The sequence below is a fragment of the Bufo gargarizans genome, chromosome 9, assembly GCF_014858855.1.
Source record: "Bufo gargarizans isolate SCDJY-AF-19 chromosome 9, ASM1485885v1, whole genome shotgun sequence".
Taxonomy (NCBI): Eukaryota; Metazoa; Chordata; class Amphibia; order Anura; family Bufonidae; genus Bufo; species Bufo gargarizans.
In genome coordinates this window covers 166,090,995-166,112,206 of record NC_058088.1, presented here as the reverse complement: position 1 = coordinate 166,112,206, position 21,212 = coordinate 166,090,995, and the positions used below count along the sequence as shown (strand labels likewise).

General features: G+C 43.4%; 1 protein-coding gene across 1 annotated transcript in view; it reads right to left on the bottom strand.

Moving 5' to 3' along the window:
- Positions 1-404: 404 nt before the first annotated feature.
- The window catches only part of LOC122919833 (ceramide kinase-like), a 64,419-nt gene continuing 43,611 nt past the window's right edge, over positions 405-21,212 (bottom strand). Inside the window, exons 3-13 of the mRNA XM_044269023.1 lie at positions 16,004-16,126; positions 11,175-11,303; positions 9,345-9,408; positions 8,538-8,683; positions 6,779-6,853; positions 5,408-5,560; positions 4,881-4,986; positions 4,619-4,677; positions 972-1,180; positions 683-867; positions 405-465 (exon numbers count right to left, since the gene is read on the bottom strand). Of these exons, the coding sequence (XP_044124958.1) occupies positions 405-465; positions 683-867; positions 972-1,180; positions 4,619-4,677; positions 4,881-4,986; positions 5,408-5,560; positions 6,779-6,853; positions 8,538-8,683; positions 9,345-9,408; positions 11,175-11,303; positions 16,004-16,126 (1,310 nt within the window). The remainder of the gene's footprint in view (positions 466-682; positions 868-971; positions 1,181-4,618; positions 4,678-4,880; positions 4,987-5,407; positions 5,561-6,778; positions 6,854-8,537; positions 8,684-9,344; positions 9,409-11,174; positions 11,304-16,003; positions 16,127-21,212) is intronic.

The following is a 21,212-nucleotide window of genomic DNA, read 5'->3' as shown; positions in this document are numbered from 1 at the left end:
CTTAATCAATATTTGGTGGGAGCTGGTGTATCGCACCCCTCAATCAGTATTTTGTGGAAGCAGGTATATCGCACCCCTTAATCAGTTTTTTTTGGGGGGGGGAAACAGGTATATCACACCTGTTGCAATTAGTTATTCCAATAGCGTTTGTCCCTCTATCTAGCTGCGGTATCTCAGCAGAACCCTTAGCCTTTTAGCTTCCAGGCATCTGCTGGAGATGTGAGGTTTTCTCATAAGACTTAAAGTGCTTGGCAATTTTGTGATGTCAGGTGGTGCCCGGCCAGCAGGCAACCAGTGGGAGCAAAGATTGCTGTGCCAGCAGCAGATATCAGTCCTTCTGGTCAACTAAAATGCCCACGTGTGTAATACATTGAACCCTTTATTGGACGATGTAGGAATTGTCCTTAGCTGCACGAGGTGCCTTCAATCCCCCGGGCAAACAACTGGATGAGCTGGTGATGGACCCTGCAATAAAAAAGAAGGAAGATGAGAATCACTCTATGACTCTTCTGACTGCACATAGTCCACCATGACTACATCCCAATCTGTTCTGAGGTGCAACATTAAAGAAGAAGAACTTGCCCAGTGGCTAACAAAGCAAGGACTGTGATAATAATGGACGTAAAATTCTGTAACGGCAATTGTCATTTTTTTTGTCATTTTAGTAAATGGTGGCCCTCACCTCACACTGAGCTGTGCGCAGTTCAAGATCTCCCCATCACAGTTCCACGTGCTGGTGGGTGATGTGTTTCCACACGGACACCCGAAAAATCTGTTTTGACGACAGACTTCCTCTTTCTTATCCAGTTCTTCAGGGGTGAAGCGCATGGCACGGATCCGGTGCACTTCCACATTGGGCAAGTCAAACTGTCGGAATACAAAATGAATGGCTCTATAATAGGACTGAAGACTTAGAAACAAGGACTAACGATGGTAGCACCACGACCATTCTCACCGGTCCTGTCTCTTACCTGGTCTTTGCAGTTGGTGTGTCGGCTGAGGTGTCTCAGGAACTGTACTGTGCTGCTTTCTTTCACTAGAATAAGATCGGCAGTCCCGTCCGCTAAATGTGCAGTTGGGGAGAGGCCATCTTGACTCTTGGGACAAGCACTGGACATTCCAGTAATGTTGACTGCCAAGAAAGAACCGGTCACCTTCCTCCAAGTGTCCGAGCAACCATCTGTTTTTAATAGCAAGGAGACATTAGGCTGTGCTCATGTGTAATATAGATCATGGAGGACTGTTTTTGAAGAATCTACTTAAAGGGGTATTCTGGTTTATTAGATCTGTAGTAGTCCGACTGCTGGGACCCCCAACGATAAAAATCCCAGTACCTCACTGCACCATCTTAAAGGGCTTCTGTCACCCCACTAAACTGTTTTTTTTTTTTTTGTTTACTTATAATCCCTATACTGCGATTTATGCCTACATAATCTAATGAATCATTTTGGTTCAGTAGATTCTGTTAAAAACGTACTTTTAAAATATGCAAATTACCTTGCTACCAGCAAGAAGGGCGGCTACTTGCTGGTAGCAGCCGTATCCTCCTATCCTAAAGACGCCCCCTCCGCATGTTGTTTGACATGGCCAGCGAACGGGATCGTACTCTGGCTAGCCCTGTCTGCTATCAAGATCTCGCGCCTGCGCCGTAACGGTATTCAGGCGGCGCAGGCGCATTAAGGATGGAGCGGCCGAGCGAGCGTCCGCCTCTCAGTGCGCCTGCGCCGACTGAATACCGTTAAGCTCTGCAACTATTCTGTGTTTTTGACCCGCACCTGGTTTTGGCTCATAATAACTGATGGAAATAACTGACGTGTAAACAAGGCCTAAAAGTTATCCCCTATCCTGTGAATCGGGGATACGTTGATATAACTGGAATTCCCCTTTAAGTCTGATGGCTGAAAGAGGTTGTTTAGGGCTATTTGTACATGATAGCCTCAGGGACCACACTATGTGAGACTTTTAGGCCACGTCCACACAAGACGCAGTATGTAGCAGAAAAACATGTGGATTTTGATGCAGATTTCACCCTGCGCATTGCAAACGGCAAAATCCGTGGTGTAAATGGACATAGTGCGGATTTAAAATCTGCGCACACAAGTCAAAGTACGCTTGTGTAGATGAGATTTGCTGAAATGTCATCCACTTTGCTGGTGCTTTAATATGCAGCGTATCCATCTTGGGTGGACATACCCTGATGGCTACCTGCACACGTTGCAAATTGCGTTCGTATTTTCTGTGTAGATTTTCGTGCATGAGTGGTGAATGAGATTAGACAAATCTTATGTACACTTCACCATTTTTTTCCATGTAGATATTGACCTGTCGGGCGGGTTTTGAAATCTGCAGCATGTCAATTGTTGGTGCGATTTTTTTGTAACAGATTTTTGCATTGCAGATCTGTGGCAAATCCTCAACAAAAGCCACAACTAGCACCTCTGTTTTTTGGTGCAAAATACACAGTAATTTGCATAAAATTCTGGTTTTGAAATCTGCACCCGTGTCCGTCATATAGAATTATACAGGTCATGTCACAGGTCTTTGCCCTGCTGGCCTATGAATGCAGCCGAACATGATTCCTATAAGTATATGTTCACACGCATACTTCGTGCATCCTGACCAAATTGACTTGGAGAGCGTACATTCTTTATGTTGGGACAATTTCTACTTCAACAGTTCCTAAAAAAGGATAGGCCGTCAGTCAATATATGATCGAAGTGGTCGAACACTTTGCACCCCCATCGAAATGCTGTTTCTGAGTAGCTCCAGCACAGGAAGTCAGAACCAGATCTGCACAGCTTTGTCCCTTATGCGGTGGACAGACCTTCTAACTGCAGTACTGTTCCCATTCAGTGGGAACAGTGCTGCAGTTACCAGCTCTGTACACCACACATAGAAACATAGAAACATAGAATGTGTCGGCAGATAAGAACCATTTGGCCCATCTAGTCTGCCCAATATACTAAATACTATGGATAGCCCCTGGCCCTATCTTATATGAAGGATGGCCTTATGCCTATCCCATGCATGCTTAAACTCCTCCACTGTATTTGCAGCTACCACTTCTGCAGGAAGGCTATTCCATGCATCCACTACTCTCTCAGTAAAGTAATACTTCCTGATATTACTTTTAAACCTTTGCCCCTCTAATTTAAAACTATGTCCTCTTGTAGCAGTTTTTCTTCTTTTAAATATTGTTTCCTCTTTTACCTTGTTGATTCCCTTTTGTATTTAAAAGTTTCTATCATATCCCCTCTGTCTCGTCTTTCTTCCAAGCTATACATGTTAAGGTCCTTTAATCTTTCCTGGTAAGTTTTATCCTGCAATCCATGTACTAGTTTAGTAGCTCTTTTCTGAACTCTCTCCAAAGTATCAATATCCTTCTGGAGATATGGTCTCCAGTACTGAGCACAATACTCCAAATGAGGTCTCACTAATGCTCTGTAGAGCGGCATGAGCACCTCCCTCTTTCTACTGGTATTTCCTCTTGCTATACACCCAAGCATTCTGCTAGCATTTCCTGCTGCTCTGTGACATTGTCTGCCTACCTTTAAGTCTTCTGAAATAATGATCCCTAAATCCCTTTCCTCAGATACTGCGGTTAGGATTGTATCACTGATTTTATATTCTGCTCTTGGGTTTTTACGTCCCAGGTGCATTATCTTGCACTTATCAACATTAAATTTTAGTTGCCAGATTTTTGACCATTCCTCTAGTTTTCCTAAGTCCTTTTCCATTTGGTGTATTCCTCCAGGAACATCAACCCTGTTACAAATCTTTGTGTCATGAGAAAAAAGACACACCTTACCATTGAGGCCTTCTGCAATTTCGCTGATAAATATATTAAACAATATGGGTCCCAGAACAGATCCCTGAGGTACCCCACTGGTAACAAGACCTTGGACTGAATATACTCCATTGACTACAACCCTCTGTTGCCTGTCCCTCAGCCACTGCCTAATCCATTCAACAATATGGGAGTCCAAGCCCAATGACTGCACTTTATTGATAAGCCTTCTATGTGGGTCAGTATCAAAAGCCTTACTAAAGTCTAGATAAACGATGTCTACTGCACCTCCTCCATCTATTATTTTAGTCACCCAATCAAAAAAATCAATAAGATTAGTTTGACATGATCTCCCTGAAGTAAACCCATGCTGTTTTTCATCTTTCAATCCATGGGATTTTAGATGGTCCACAATCCTCTCCTTAAGTATGGTTTCCATTAATTTCCCCACTATTGATGTCAGGCTTACTGGCCTATAGTTGCTCGATTCCTCCCTACTACCTTTCTTGTGAATGGGCACAACATTTGCTAATTTCCAATCTTCTGGGACGACTCCTGTTGCCAGTGATTGGTTAAATAAATCTGTTAATGGTTTTGCTAATGGTTTTGCTGGACAGATCTATGTAGTTCTGGTGCTGACTTCCAGCGCTACAGTTACTCGGAAACAGGTGATTGATGGGGGTACTGAGTGTCAGACTCCTCGGCCTATCAACATTAAAATCCTGGAATACTCCTTTAAAGCCATGTCCTCACATTACAAGTTGACTTGACTTTCTGCATTTGACGGAGAAGGGTTGAAGTGTAGAACATCATGCCTACATGTCTACTTACTTGGATATTTCTTTGCCGCCTCTCGTAATCTATCTGATGACTCAGAACAGACAAGACACCTACAAAAAAATAAGACATTAGTGAAAGGAAGGAATTCACTGTATGTAATCCTGTCTTCTGTAGCCATATGTTACTCATTTAGAGAGCAAGCTCTTTGGTGCAGTCCCAATATTTTACATTACATTGTCATACTTACAGCAATGTTACATCTGCATATCCAGACACAGTGAAATATAAGAAGGAGGAGGATGAGGAGCATTACCCTGTCCTGCAGCGAGTGTTGTCTCTTGGGCTGGAGTTGCTGTCACCGGCCTCCTGGAATTCTATGGTTCCTCGGTATGACCGGTTAGAGAGTGCCATCTTCATGCCTACAAGGAGAAAACATGTAGTTCAGCGCAAGATATAGCTAACAAGCTTTTCAAGTCCAAGTTATGATCCTCGCACTTCCATCTTCTGCTAGGAACCTATGAGAACTGGGGTCCCTGTACCTTGCGTTCACACCATTCTTAGTACAGCTACATACATATGACATAGACCAGGGAAGCCCAACCTGTGGCCCTCCAGCTGTTGCAAAACTACAACTCCCTGCATGCCTGTACAGCCTACAGCTATGACAGCATGCTGGGAGTTGTAGTTTTGCAACAGCTAGAGGGCCGCCAGTTGAGCACCCCTGACATAGACAATAAGCCAGGGGTCAACCATTTTTAAATCTCTCCTACCTATAAGAACAACCCTCAATTTATAGGACAACTCATTGCACTGAAGTGGGTTTAATGCAGTGGATCTCACCTGCTAGATCATATCGTATAGGTCCCAACCAACGCATGTTCTCGCTCTCCCTCAGGACATCACCAAAGAAGCCATAGCCAATCAGCGACACAGAATATTTCATCAGTTGTCCATTGTGATATGACGCGCAAACGTCCATTGGTTGTGTGTCACCTACAAAAAGCCATGTAGATCACAATCCATCACAAACTTCGAGCACATCTTTAATAAGCTTAACATTCTCACAGCAGCAAAAATCAACTTAAAGGGCATCTGTCAGCAGTTTTGTACCTATGAAACTGGCTGACCTGTTACATGTGCGCTTGGCAGCTGAAGGCATCTGTGTTGGTCCCATGTTCATATGTGCCCGAATTGCTGAGAAAAATGAAGTTTAAGTATATGCAAATGAGCCTCTAGGAGCAACGGGGGCGTTGCCGTTACACCAAGAGGCTCTGCTCTCTCTGCAGCTGCCCTCTGCACTTTGATTAACAGAGTCAGGGGTGATGACATTTTCACTATCTGGCCCTGTCAATCAAAGTGCAGAGGGTGCGGCAGTTGCAGAGAGCTGAGCCTCTAGGAGCAACAGGGGGGTTGCCGTTAATTTGCATATATTAAAACTTCATTTTTGCGGGCACATGTGAAGATGGGACAAACATAGTGTTGGGCAATATACCGGAATCCACGATATATCACCATATCAAAAAACCGCGATGTGCTAGTATCACCATTTCTTAAATACTGCAATATTGTAATGGGATCATAGGGGCGGTTGTTGGGGTAATAAGGATCGGGTAGTTAGAGTACAAACTCATCCATTTGTCCTCCAGGAAATAAGCTGCTGCCAAATGTGTCTGGCAGTGTATTTGTTCTCTCCTTTCCCCAGTCAGGACACATGCACACTTGGCCAGGCCTAGTTTGCATGTGTATGAATAGAGTGGTAGGGATAGCTGTTTGCTGGAAACCCAAGGTCAGGGGGCCGGGCATGGTGCAAAAGCAAACGTCTGTGGCATCCAGTGCCTAGTTCTTGTCTCTTCTGCTTCCAGTCTAAGAACTGTGTCTTGCCATCTGCATGCAAGTCACCACTGCCAAGCCATCAATGCCCTCAGCGGTGACTTATGCAGCTCAGTAGTTATGTGTCGTTCTTGCAAAAGTCACTGCTGTAGCCATTGAATGGCCACCAGTGATGACGTGCATGTAGATGGCACCTCACAGGATTGTTAAGTGGCCGAGACTGGTGCTCGGCTCAATCTGGAATGACAGATGAGTCTTTTTTTTTTTTTTTACTTTGGCACCATGCCTAGTCCCCTGACCATATGTTCCCAGTCTTGGAAAATCCCTTTAAGAATCAAGAAATGCAAAGTCTTCACAATCAGTAAATTCATCTTGACTTGCCGATAATGATGTGCAGGGCTGACGTCACTGGGTCATTGATTCCCATTGTTGCGAAACATACACAGTCAGTCGAGCCTGGAGACGGGGACAAGGAGGTGAGAAATTATACATTATAAGGACAAGGAAGTACAGAAACCCCCCTGATTTAAATGCAACTTGCAGTCTTGAAACCAATGATTTATTTTGCTCCAGTGCATCTAATATAAAAATGAAGCAACTCTGCAAATCCTGATCAACAATATCTTTCTGAATTGGGTTTACAGCTCCTATGAACGCTTATGTGTCTCCATGGTTAGAAACAGAGGTGGACATATCATGTGCAACCGGTCAAGCAAGCAAAGGGGGTCCCCGCCGCCCTAAAAACAATATGCAGGCGTCCCACTGCCTAATAGTTTGAACTTTGGGGACTGAGTTAAGGGAAGCTGTCACATGGAATTCGCACCAGTACCAACGTATGCTATAGCTGTTTAGCAGCATTCTAGCCATGCTAATATGTAGAAAATCTACTTACGCAAATGACCCTGAGCAGTCATCTGGACGGGTCTGCTTCGGGAAATAGTCCCGCTGTTTGGACTGTGATCACGCCCATTGTGCTGCGACTGAGATGCCAAGCAGAGTCTGATATGATTACATTAGCTCCTGAAATCTCGCCCCTTCTGCTTCTCGGGCATGCACAGTTAAAGCGGCACGGATCTTCACATAAACGTAGTACAGTGTGTGTACATGAGGAATAACACTGCTTCTGGCCATTATATGACTTGCCTCTGCCATTTTTCAGGACTTTTTCTCTGTGTTTGCTGAATGTCTGGTTTGAAGATCTCTCAGACATGGTGGGTGGACACTAGCTGCCATTTACTGCACACAGAAAAAGTAGAGGAAAATCTCTTTCCTAACCATCTCACAGTCACTCAGAAGCAGCCGCAGGATAATGAAGGACATTACAGAGAAGTACTGGCCTGTATTTCCGTGAATGCAGCACTTGTGCTGAGCTATAACCTTCCTATGTAGCTGTGCAGTCATTCTGGGTGTGTGAGCACTCATTTCCTGCTCACTCCTACCCCCTCCCCTCTCTATAGACTTGCATTGGCATCATAATATGATCCTCCTGCAGAGATGATCCCGTTTTGGACTGGAAAAAGGCAAAGTGAAAAAGCAATTCTCACTGACATTTCTCACTGATAAAATATATTGCAAAGTTTCTTGTGTTCACTTGTACTATTGATTTATGCAAGTTTTGTGAAAAGTTAATGGCCATTTAATCCAGATGTACTCTGCCTGGCTTTATCTATGCACTGTGCATGTGTCAGATGCTGTGAGTCCAGGAAACAGGAACAAAGAGAGCAGGCACAAGATTTCAGGAGCTAACGTAATGGTGTCAGACCATACTTGGCCCAACACCCAACAATGGGTGTTCTTACATTCCAAATAGTGTGACTAATTCCTGAAGCCAACCCACCCAGATGACTAGACCCTTACCACACTGGTCACATTTTCTACAAACTAGCTTTTCTAGAATGCCGCCAAACAGCAATGTAACTGGTTGATTTAATATATGAATTTCACTTGACCCGGATCCCTTTAATATTTTTCTTACTGGGAAATTGTTGGGGCAATCATAAGAGGGTGCGCTACGATAAGGATGGTGCTCTAAAATTAGGGAGCAAGGGTCTCATATACAGTTCTTTACTGGATGCCCACTGGTGTCCATTTGCGTCGTACATAAAGTGCACTGTTACTGTATTATAGATGTGACTTTTACCGGCCGGTATAATTCCGATCCGCAGGTTGCAAGGTGTTAGTTGCGCATCCTCTTTGTCTTCACAAACTCTGCTGTCACACTGTGTACGACTCACCAGCCCGTGGAGCAACTCGTTGAACATGCCATCCCCTCCAACACCCACCACCCTGCACACAATAGGAAATACATGTTGGAAACATTGGCTTTGTCTATGGTCATACTTTCATCCAGGAATCACAAATCGGAGAAAACTGGCTTCCCCGATCATATGTTTCACATGGTCCGCAAGATACAGTTAAGGTCCTTTTACCTGCATTCTGGGCCATAATGAGCAATGCTTTATCCAGGCTGATGCAAAGTGCATTGTGTGTCCCCCCATACTTTCACATTATGTCGGCAGCACATCCTTTGTTTACGAGGGGAGATGTGCTGCCGACTAGCGAGCACTTCCACGCGTACCTAACCGATCAGAATGAGTGAACTGCTTGTTTGTTGGGTGATCGCTGACCAATTTACTCAGGTCTATTTTCAGGAATAAGTGATAGTTTAATCATTTATTCCCGATTATTGGCCAATGTGAAAGGGCCTCTACCAAGATTTTTTGTATTAAAAGTGTTAACTGCATGAAAAAGACTTAAAGATTATCAAATCAATTCGTACCAATCAAAATCGTTCAAAAATCAGCCTTCTTGAGCAGTGAGAGCCAGGTGAGATGTTTTCCCCTGTCAATCAACGGGGAGGGGGAGTCATTGAGAGGCGGGTCCATCCCCTCGCTGCTCAGGAAGGCTATTTTTTGTACAAACCGATTCGCTCGTCTGTAAGACTTACCCATCGTATGTCTGTAGATCTGCTTCCATTATATAGTCTCTTGCATGGTTCGCTCGAGTTGTTTCTGAAATAATGGAAAAAAAGCAGGAATTAGAATTCCCAAAATTTTATTAAAGGGGATATTTGGTTGGAACCAGTTTGATACTGAAGTTTCTCAGGTCACCGTGTAACCAGTAAGAGAAAGCTGCTGATAGGCACGTCTGGCAGCAGTTTATCTTCTCAGGGCAACAGGATCAGCTGAAATGCAACATACCCAATCTCCCTACATATCAGATCAGTAGTGAGCAAGCTCCAGCATGCTATCTGTTGAGAAACCAATTCACAACAGCTGGAGCTCTGAAGGTTGCTGATATCTGTACTAGATGGTCATCCAACCCCGCCAAAATCAGTGGCTTTGGCTGACACACTAATTTTCAACAATTGCATAAATCAATATTACAAGCAACCCCAAGAAACTTTGTAATATGTTTCATCAGTGAGAAATATCTAGTTCTCCTGATACCAGTTCCATTCCCCCTGCTAATGCCTTTTTTCCCATGCAGGACAGGATCATCTCTGCAGGAGGATAATATTATACATGTCAATGCAAGTCTGGGGAGGGGGAGGAGTAAGCAGGAGCTGAGGAGACACACACAGACTGCACAGCTACAAAGAAAGTTTATAGCTCAGCACAAGTGATTCACAAAAATACAGATTAGTACCTCTTTGTAATGTTCTCCGTCTTTTGTGGGCTACTTCTGAGTGACTGTGAGACAGTTAGGAAGAAGATTTTCCTCTACTTTTTGGGTGTGCAGTGGATAGCAGCTAGTCTCCACCCACCATGTCAGAGAGTGGTTGTCTATTAGACTAGAGTTCAAAGAGTTGACCCCATCCAGTTCTATATTGCTTTTCAATTCCATTACAGCTTCCTTGAGGGTATTATCTAAGTGTCTCATAGGCATAATTCAAACAGTATGGTTCCTTGTGAAAGAAGAAGACCCTGAGGCATGATTGCTTTGTATGTAGACTATATCCTCAAGGCTAGTTCACACCAGGCTGCAGCTCTAAATTACAGGATAACAGCTTGTTTTCCAAGGCCGCAATACTCATGGTCTATCCTGAGGATAAGTCAATAAAATTTGATCCTTGGGGGGTCTGACTTCCAGCAACCCTGCTGATCATCAGAATATAGCAACCACATTGATCCAGCAGGCACTTCTTCCCTTCACTGTCTACCTAGATACAGCACTGTACATAAAATTGAGGTTGTGCCTAGCAGCTTACAGCAGCCCTTCAAGTGAATAGGCCTGAGCTGCTGTGATGAGCTGCAATACCAGGCCCAACCACAGCTTTCTGTATGGCGCTGTGCCATGAGTTGAACCCCCCCCCCAAATATTGATGGCCTGTCATGAGGATAGCCCATCAATAGTCAATCCATTAAAGGGTTGTTCCCATCTGAGACAATGGGTCTGATAGGCTCGGGACCCACCTGTGGGACCTGCACTTACACAGAGAACGGGGCCCGCAAAGTTGTGGAGGGTGCACTGAGCATGCGCAGCTCCCCTCCCCTATTTATTTCTATGGGGCCGCCGAAAATTGCAGAGTACTAGCTCGGCTGTTTCCATCTGCCCCATAGACATGAATGGGAGCGGTAGCCACATAAGTGTGGTGCGCTCCCATTCACTACTACGGGGAGAGCACTTGGTGGTGGCTGGACTCGGGGAAACCTGGGGTCCTCCGGCCACCACCTACCCAGCTCCATTCTCTGTGTTGCTGTGGTCCCTAGCGATATACTCCCATTGTCTCAGATGGGAATACGTCTTTAAAAATGTACCCATTATAAATTCTTACCTATCACATCAGTTTCAATTCCTGCCAGCTGGAAGAGGTGGCTTGTGTTACCATAGTAAATTCTTGAAGCTTTACCGCGACCCCCAAACGGGTTAATGAAGACGAGAAGTTTCCTTGGTCTTGTGTGTCCTGTAAACAAAAGAGAGATTTACTGTAAGGTTCATGGTGCAATGAGAAACAGCACAGAGGACTTATATACAAGTATACCGCCGGTTGTAAAGAAGCTGTGCTGACAAGAGAATGCCAAGAGTGTGCAAAGCAGTAATCAAAGCAAAAAGTGGCTACTTTGAAGAACCTAGAATATGACATATTTTCAGTTGTTTCACACTTGTTAGTTATGTATATAATTCTGCATGTGTTAATTCATAGTTATGATGCCTTCATAGTCATGAAAATAAAGAAAACTCTTTGAATGAGAAGGTGTGTCCAAACTTTTGGTCTGTACTGTATGTATTTTTTCAGCCCTATATGTTACTGCTAAATCATATTAGTTGGAGTTGTTTTTTCTGCCATGCGGCCACCATCCTTGGTGGGTGGGTGAGTAAACAGTGCCCTTGGGCAACTACTTATTTTCTCACACCTTGATATTGATGACCAATCCTCAGGATAGGTCATTAATCTCTGATTGGCGGGGTCCGACACCTGGCACTGCCACCGATCGGCTGTGGCCTCTTCAGAACATACCAAGCATAGGGCTGTACATAGTATAGTGTCTGTGCTTGGCATTGCAGCCTCGACCCATTCACTTGAGATGCTCTTAGGTCAAGGGAATGTGTCATCACTGGCCTAGGAAGATGCAGCAGATCTAACCGGACTCTTTAACCACTTCAACCCCGCTAGCTGAAACCCCCTTAATGAGCAGGCCACTTTTACGGCGATCAGCGCGCCGTAATAGTACAGCGCTAGACGGCAAGTCACATCTCGCTGCTCTGTACTATTACGGCGCTGGTCGGGAAGGGGTTAAAGGGGATATTCTTGATAAACAAATATGTCTAATCTTCCCTGACAGCGCTTAACCACCTCAGCCCCCCTAACTTAAACTGCGTTAATGACGAGGCCACTTTTTACACTTCTGCACTACACTACTTTCACCGTTTATTGCTCGGTCATGCAACTTACCACCCAAATGAATTTGACCTCCTTTTCTTCTCACTAATAGAGCTTTCATTTGGTGGTATTTCATTGCTGCTGACATTTTTACTTTTTTTGTTATTAATCGAAATTTAACGATTTTTTTGCAAAAAAATTACATTTTTCACTTTCAGTTGTAAAATTTTGCAATAAAAACGACATCCATATATAAATTTTTCGCTAAATTTATTGTTCTACATGTCTTTGATTAAAAAAAAATGTTTGGGTAAAAAAAAAATGGTTTGGGTAAAAGTTATAGCATTTACAAACTATGGTACAAAAATGTGAATTTCCACTTTTTGAAGCAGCTCTGACTTTCTGAGCACCTGTCATGTTTCCTGAGGTTCTACAATGCCCAGACAGTAGAAAACCCCAAAAAATGACCCCGTTTCGGAAAGTAGACACCCTAAGGTATTCGCTGATGGGCATAGTGAGTTCATAGAACTTTTTATTTTTTGTCACAAGTTAGCAGAAAATGATGATTTTGTTTTTATTTATTTCTTCTTACAAAGTTTCATATTCCACTAACTTGTGACAAAAAATAAAAACTTCCATAAACTCACTATGCCCATCACAAAATACCTTGGGGTGTCTTCTTTCCAAAATGGGGTCATTTGTGGGGTAGTTATACTGCCCTGGCATTCTAGGGGCCCAGATGTGTGAGAAGAAGTTTGCAATCAAAATCTGTAAAAAATGACCGGTGAAATCCGAAAGGTGCACTTTGGAATGTGTGCCCCTTTGCCCACCTAGGCTGCAAAAAAGTGTCACACATCTGGTATCGCCGTACTCAGGAGAAGTTGGGGAATGTGTTTTGGGGTGTCATTTTACATATACCCATGCTGGGTGAGAGAAATATCTTGGCAAAAGACAACTTTTCCCATTTTTTTATACAAAGTTGGCATTTGACCAAGAAATTTATCTCACCCAGCATGGGTATATGTAAAATGACACCCCAAAACACATTCCCCAACTTCTCCTGAGTACGGAGATACCACATGTGTGACACTTTTTTGCAGTCTAGATGCGCAAAGCGGACCAAATTCCTTTTAGTAGGGCATTTCTAGACATTTGGATCCCAGACTTCTTTTCACGCTTTAGGGCCCCTAAAAAGCCAGGGCAGTATAAATACCCCACATGTGACCCCACTTTGGAAAGAAGACACCCCAAAGTATTCAATGAGGGGCCTGGCGAGTTCATAGAATTTTTTTTTTTTGAGCATAAGTTAGCGGAAATTTATTTATTTTGGTTTTTTCTCACAAAGTCTCCCTTTCCGCTAACTTGGGACAAAAATGTAAATCTTTCATGGACTCAATATGCCCCTCACGGAATACCTTGGGGTGTCTTCTTTCCGAAATGGGGTCACATGTTGGGTATTTATACTGCCCTGGCATTTTAGGGGCCCTAAAGCATGAGAAGAAGTCTGGAATATAAATGTCTAAAAAATTTTACGCATTTGGATTCCGTGAGGGGTATGGTGATTTCATGTGAGATTTTATTTTTTGACACAAGTTAGTGGAATATGAGACTGTAAGGAAAAAATAAATAAAAAAAATTCTGCTAACTTGGTCCAAAAAAATGTCTGAATGGAGCCTTATGCCTTATGCATACGTCCGTATGCGTTTTGCGGATCCGATCCATGTATCCGTGGATCCGTAAAAATCATACGGACTTCTGAATGGAGCCTTACAGGGGGGTGATCAATGACAGGGGGGTGATCAATGACAGGGAAGTGATCAGGAGGTCTATATGCGTGATCACCCCCTTGTCATTGATCACCCCCCTGTAAGGCTCCATTCAGACGTCCCTATGTGTTTTGCGGATCCAATCCATGTATCCGTGGATCCGTAAAAATCATACGGACGTCTGAATGGAGCCTTACAGGAGGGGGGTGATCAATGACAGGGGGGTGATCAATGACAGGGGGGTGATCAGGAAGTCTATATGGGTGATCACCCCCTTGTCATTGATCACCCCCCTGTAAGGCTCCATTCAGACGTCCGTACGTGTTTTGCGGATCCGATCCATGTATCCATGGATCCGTAAAAATCATACGGACGTCTGAATGGAGCCTTACAGGGGGGTGATCAATGACAGGGGGGTGATCAATGACAGGGAAGTGATCAGGAAGTCTATATGCGTGATCACCCCCCTGTCATTGATCACCCCCCTGTAAGGCTCCATTCAGACGTCCGTATGTGTTTTACGGATCCACGGATACATGGATCGGATCCGCAAAACACATACGGACGTCTGAATAGAGCCTTACAGGGGGGTGATCAATGACAGGGGGGTGATCAATGACAGGGGGGTGATCAGGGAATCTATATGGGTGATCACCTCCCTGTCATTGATCACCCCCCTGTAAGGCTCCATTCAGACGTCCGTATGTGTTTTGCGGATCCGATCCATGTATCCTCTGGATCCGTAAAAATCATACGGACGTCTGAATGGAGCCTTACAGGGGGGTGATCAATGACGGGGGTGATCAGGGAGTCTATATGGGTGATCACCCCTCTGTCATTGATCCCACCCCTGTAAGGCTCCATTCAGACGTCCGTACGTGTTTTGCGGATCCGATCCATGTATCCATGTATCCGTAAAAATCATACGGACGTCTGAATGGAGCCTTACAGGGGGGTGATCAATGACAGGGGGGTGATCAATGACAGGAAGTGATCAAGAAGTCTATATGCATGATCACCCCCTGTCATTGATCACCCCCCTGTAAGGCTCCATTCAGACGTCCGTATGTGTTTTGGGGATCCGATCCATGTATCCATGGATCCGTAAAATACATACGGACGTCTGATTGGAGCCTTACAGGGGGGTGATCAATGACAGGGGGGTGATCAAAGACAGGAAGTGATCAAGAAGTCTATATGCATGATCACCCCCCTGTCATTGATCACCCCCCTGTAAGGCTCCATTCAGACGTCCGTACGTGTTTTGCGGATCCGATCCATGTATCCATACGGACGTCTGAATGGAGCCTTACAGGGGGGTGATCAATGATGGGGGGGGGGAGTGATCAGGGAGTGTATATGAAGTGATCAGGGGTTCATAAGGGGTTAATAAGTGACAGGGGGGGGGGGTGTAGTGTAGTGTAGTGGTGTTTGGTGCTACTTTGCACAGCTACCTGTGTCCTCTGGTGGTCGATCCAAACAAAAGGGACCACCAGAGGACCAGGTAGCAGGTATATTAGATGCTGTTATCAAAACAGCGTCTAATATACCTGTTAGAGGTTAAAAAAATCACATCTCCAGCCTGCCAGCGAACGATCGCCGCTGGCAGGCTGGAGATCCACTCTCTTACCTTCCGTTCCTGTGAACGCGCGCGCCTGTGTGCGCGCGTTCACAGGAAATCTCGCGTCTCGCGAGATGATGCATATATGCGTCGCTGAGCGCACAGCTGCCACCTCCGGACCGCAGATCTGCGTTAGGCGGTCCGGAGGTGGTTAAGCAGCTGATCATCACCCTACCAATCAGATATTGATGAGCTATTCTAAGGACAGGGCATCAATATTAAACTCCTAAAAAGCCTCTTTAAAACTGTCCCTGATATGGACCATAACATATGGAAGAGACAAAATCTTAAAGTTCTTAGCATGTACAGATATTGGTATGATTTATTTGCCTTTAGGACTCCAACTCTCTATCTCGTACATCTTCATACAATTTATCACTACGGATGCTCCTTACCGATCTCATACATCTTCTTCTGGATGGCCTGCACCCAGCTATGAGCCACCTGGGCATCTGAAGCTGTAAAGGTCACCATTTGAAGAAACCAGCGTTGAGAAGACTTACGAGACACGTGATACACTGCAAGATAAAGAAAACATTTTTTGAGTGAAGGAGCAAGAGAGAACAGGCAAGTCTACTTGTTTCTGAAGTTCACAAGATGATGACCACGACATCTGCTGGATGTCTCCATTCTGTGGTTGTCGCTTCTCTTTCACTTCCATAGAGCTAAGCTGTCCAACACCACCCATGGATAGGTATGGGGCTCTTTCTAGAACTATGAAAATGCTAGATCTAGAACTAAGCCTCCATGGTTTTCTAATCTATTTGACAGCAGAGGATCAATTGAAATGAGGGATCTGATGGTAAAAGTGAGTATGAATGTAAAGCCTTGCTGAGAAGATTTTAGCATTGAAACAGGCTTCACCGACAAAACCGTGAGTGCAGTCCTTTTCCAAAAACAGGACAACCTAAACAAGATCATCGCCTATGTCAGCAAGTCCTTGTCACCGGTTGAGGTCAAGTTCAATGACTGTGAAAAAGCATTACTGTCAACTGTGTGGCCATTGGAAATCAGGTACAAACAAAATAATAAGAAAGCAGTTGCTCAAGGATTAGCCGAACTTCATGATTGTTCCAATTCAGGACATACAGGTGAATCACCACAAAATGATTTACTGGAAGAGCAATCTGCATCTCAATACAAGTCTTATGAAGAAGAATACTGCAAATCCTTACCATGTGTATATGTTGATGGCTGTTCTTTCCATACCGATATAGAAACTGAACGCACATTGGTCGCAGGTATCGGAATCGTATGGAATAACACATTCCCAGACACGTCCGTCGGATATAAAATTGGTACCAAAAGTAGCCAGTTCGCGGAGCTCACTGCTGTGTATAAAGCTGTACAAATGGCTATTGATTCTGGTCTTAAAGAGTTTGTTATAATCACGGATTCTAATTATGTTCGCAGTAGCTTCATGGAGTACTTCCCTGGATGGAAAAGGTCTAATATGGCAAGAAGTAACAATAAGCCTGTCAAGCATGGTAAAATGTTTTGTAAGATCGACGACATGGTTACTACCCATGGTCTGACCATCTACTGGAAAAAGGTAAGAGGTCACTCAAAATCTCCAGGTATAGATAAAGAGGGGAATGATTTGGCAGATTCCCTCGCTAAACAAGCAGCCATTAATGGAGAAGTCTTGGACGTTGATGACCTCATGGGAACTATCCAAGTGGATGCAATGACAAGAAGACAGGCCCAAAAGGAAACCAAAGCCAATGTGGCACAATGGAGCCAAGATTCCCCTAGTGAGGATCTCATCGCGAGTCAAAAGGGGGATCCAGTCATTGGTATGTTTTACAAACACATTGAAGATCCGCAGAATTGTCCCGTAACTATGAAAGACTGTGCAGGCAAAGAAGAGTTACGAATTTTGATGAAGATGTAATTCTCGTTACAGGATGGATTGTTGGTAAGTACCTCGCAGAATGGTATCTTACAATGGGTGGTACCCACAGCATACCGAGGTTTGATGTTACAACACGCCCATGACGCCCCAATGGCTGGTCATCGAGGTGAGAAGTTAACGTATGAATTACTACGGGATTACGCTTATTGGCCTCATATATTGCAAGACGTTCGCACATATTGTCAAGGATGTTTAATATGCCCTCAATTCCAGCCGCAAGCACCCACTCATCGGGCACCGCTGATGAAAAGGGGGATGTCCATGCCATGGTCAGACATCCAGATTGACTTTATTGGACCAGTAACAGCTTCCTCAAAAGGCAACAGATATATGTTAACCGTGACTTGTCTATTCACAAAATGGGTAGAATGTTTGCCTTGCAAGACTTGCAGTTCAAGTGTGTGGGCGTCTCTACTCATTAACCACGTGTTTTCCAGGTTCGGTCTTCCCCAACGCATTGAGTCCGATCGCGGTAGTAATTTCACTAGTGAGGTGATGACAAAAACGTGGGAGATACTGGGAGTAAAAAGGAAGCTACATATAGCTTACCGGCCAGCCTCTAGTGGTGGAGTGGAACGCTACAACCAAACAATTGTCAACATTCTAAAGAAATTTGTCGATGAATCCGGTAAGGACTGGGATGTAAAGTTGCCTCTGGTTCTCATGGCCATCAGAGCCACTCCAAGCGCAGCAACCAAACTTTCTCCCTTCAAAATGATCACAGGAAGGAAGATGGTGTTAGCCCAGCATTTATTCTACCGGACTACAGACCAAAATTTGATAAATGCTTCAACAGCCCATCAATACATAGAGAATCTACGTAAGCACCTTCAACATGCTTTTGCATTTGCACAGAAGAATATGGAGAAAGCAGCCGTAAGCACCAAAACCTACTATGAGTCTGAAGACTCAAAACTCAACTCAAAAGGAGTACGAAATTTCCGATCAGGTTTATCTCTATAACTTCACCCAGGATCAGGTGAAGGAAAAAGAAGTTCCTGCCTTCCTGGAAGGGACCCTATGTCGTCATTGACAAATTGTCACCTGTGGTCTACAAAATCAAAATTCCTAAGGGGGATGAATTTATAGAGAAATGGGTGCATATTAATCAATGACATGTTTGTCATCCTAGGTCACAACTTCGCCAAATGGAAGGATTGCTGGATGATGAGGAGTGAAGAGATATCAAGGTTCCAGCTAAAGATGGAAACCCAGGATTGGTATAGTATGAACATACAAATGTACTAATCTATCCTCATGTATTTTCCTCTGTAACTAAATATCTCTTGATTCACTTTTTTATCGAGAACTTGCTCTGTCCAAGAAAAGAAACGATGCCAAATCAAAGATGTATGGTAGTATTAACTTTTTTCTTGCAGGAGTGATAAAAAGTGGAAGATGAATGTACTTATATTGTCATACAATATATTTCAGGCGCAAGATGGCATTGAGTGTTGTTGCCATTATCTACATCATCCTGATCTTGGGGAAGGAGTTCCAGGCCGAGCCGATTGCTGTACCAGGCCCTTCATCTGGAATCATGCTACAGGATACCACGGGATTCCTCTTGACGAATAAGAGAATTCTATCACAAAAGATCTACATCAGGTTGGATCCACGTGTATTCGTCGAAAGACAGTTCAACATTTCCGAGATTTTGTCTCCGGAGATAAAGATTTGGTATCAAATGCACATCGGCAATTCCCAAGAAAGGATTACACAGATCCTGGAACAGACAAGGAAAACCATGACTAGAGAACAGTTTTCAACAAGTCGACAACCAAAGCGGTTCATTTCTGCGATTACAGCCGCCATAATCTTTGGCGTAGTGGGCACTGTCATTGCCACTGGTGTATCAGCCGTTAATTCCATCTCTATTAAGACATTGGAACTTGAGATCGGTTCACTGAAAAGGAACCTAATGAGTATTCATGCAGAGATGGAGAATCAGAAAAAACATTTATCGGACTTATATTCCGTTGTAGAGGATACTGTTGTTACCACCGACTTACACTCAAAATTATTGACTCATTCAATAAATCTTCATGAGAGTCACGAACAGTTTAAACAAGAACTAATGTCTTTGAGGAATCCGAATAAAAAGCCTTTTGTGACATTCCAATGTAGTCCAACTTCTCTATTGTATTACATTGTAATGAAGGGGGATTTGTTGTGCTTTTTCATTCTGTGTAAACAGTTATATCTAATTATTTTTTGTTATAATGGATATTCATTGCCTTTAAGAGCAATGTTGATTTATATGGATTTTCATGTAGGCCAAAGTAAGTCCATGATAAGATTACTGTGCTGTTCAAAAGCTAGTGTTATAGTAACAATACATTTAGAAAGTTAGAAGATACAGTACACTGCATCTGCAGATTCTGAGGCTTCATTGTTTTTCCTATCTGAATATGAATTCCACAGTGTGAGAATTGTGTAGATGATCCTCAAAGTTTACATTCATGTATTAAAGTTTGTCCCTCGGCCCTGAGACAAGGCCTCTGGATGTCAGAGGTGTGAAGTATTGAAAATATCAGGCATGTATGAGTTAACCCATAATGGTATGATGCCTATTGCTTATACAACAGTGCCACCTAGATATGAGCAGTTAATGCTACATCAGTAGCAAAAGTGCATTCTGGGTAGTATTATGACGTCATGCTCCTTATCAATGCACACACCCATCCAACAATGATTGGAGAGTTCCAAACTCGGAGGGCGTGTTCATCTGATAAGTTTTGCATTAAGAAACCAGTTACCAGGAGAAAGACAAAAGGAGAGAAAAAAAAGGACAAACAAACAAATAAACATTTGGATTATAGATCTCTGGAGAATCATTTGGATTATCGGGAAAAACTCTTGAGAGCTGGCTGCCCCAAGACTCTGCACATCACTTGACCCTTGGGTAATGTATATTTTGTTTTATGTAGTATTGATCTAAATTAATTGGCTTGATACTTAGTCAGATACCCGCTCATTTGCGGATGTGTAACGTTAGTTGCTCCATCAGGATGCATATAACTGAATAAAGGGGATAATATTGGAGAAACTCTCTGTTGGGAATCTTAGTACTCCCTAGTTTGATATCAAGCCAATAATTTATAAGTTTTGTTGCAATACTACCATTATCTGAGTTTGGTCATCAATTTTGGGCGGAGCAAGGGCTCGTATCTGTCATCTTCTTGATTGAGTTTTCCGCATAATCCATTGATTGTATATCTCTCACAAATTTAAAGCTGTATTGCATAATATTTTTGTGTTGGTTGAGTATTGTTTTGTTGGCATCATATAGTGGTGAATTCTGGGTACTGCATATCATTGTATATTATTGAAATTTATGTTGATTAATTTTTGATTGTATTGTAAACTATTGTATAATAAACCATTTCTATTTTTGCATCGACGCTTGTACCCTGTTTTACTGATTGCATAAAATAATCAGGTTCTTGATCAAACTCTTTTTGAGGTGTTTATGTCCATCTCACGGGTCAATATAGTTTGCATAATTTTTCTTTTGATCCGTTAAAATTTGTATCTTCATATAAAGCATTTGCTTTATATACCCGACACAGGTCAATCATACGTACAAAGGCTTGGGGGTCATATTTCATTGAGTACTTTTCCATGACGTAAACCTAGACAACACGTCGCCGAGGTACAACCTTCATTGTCATAACACCATGAAAACA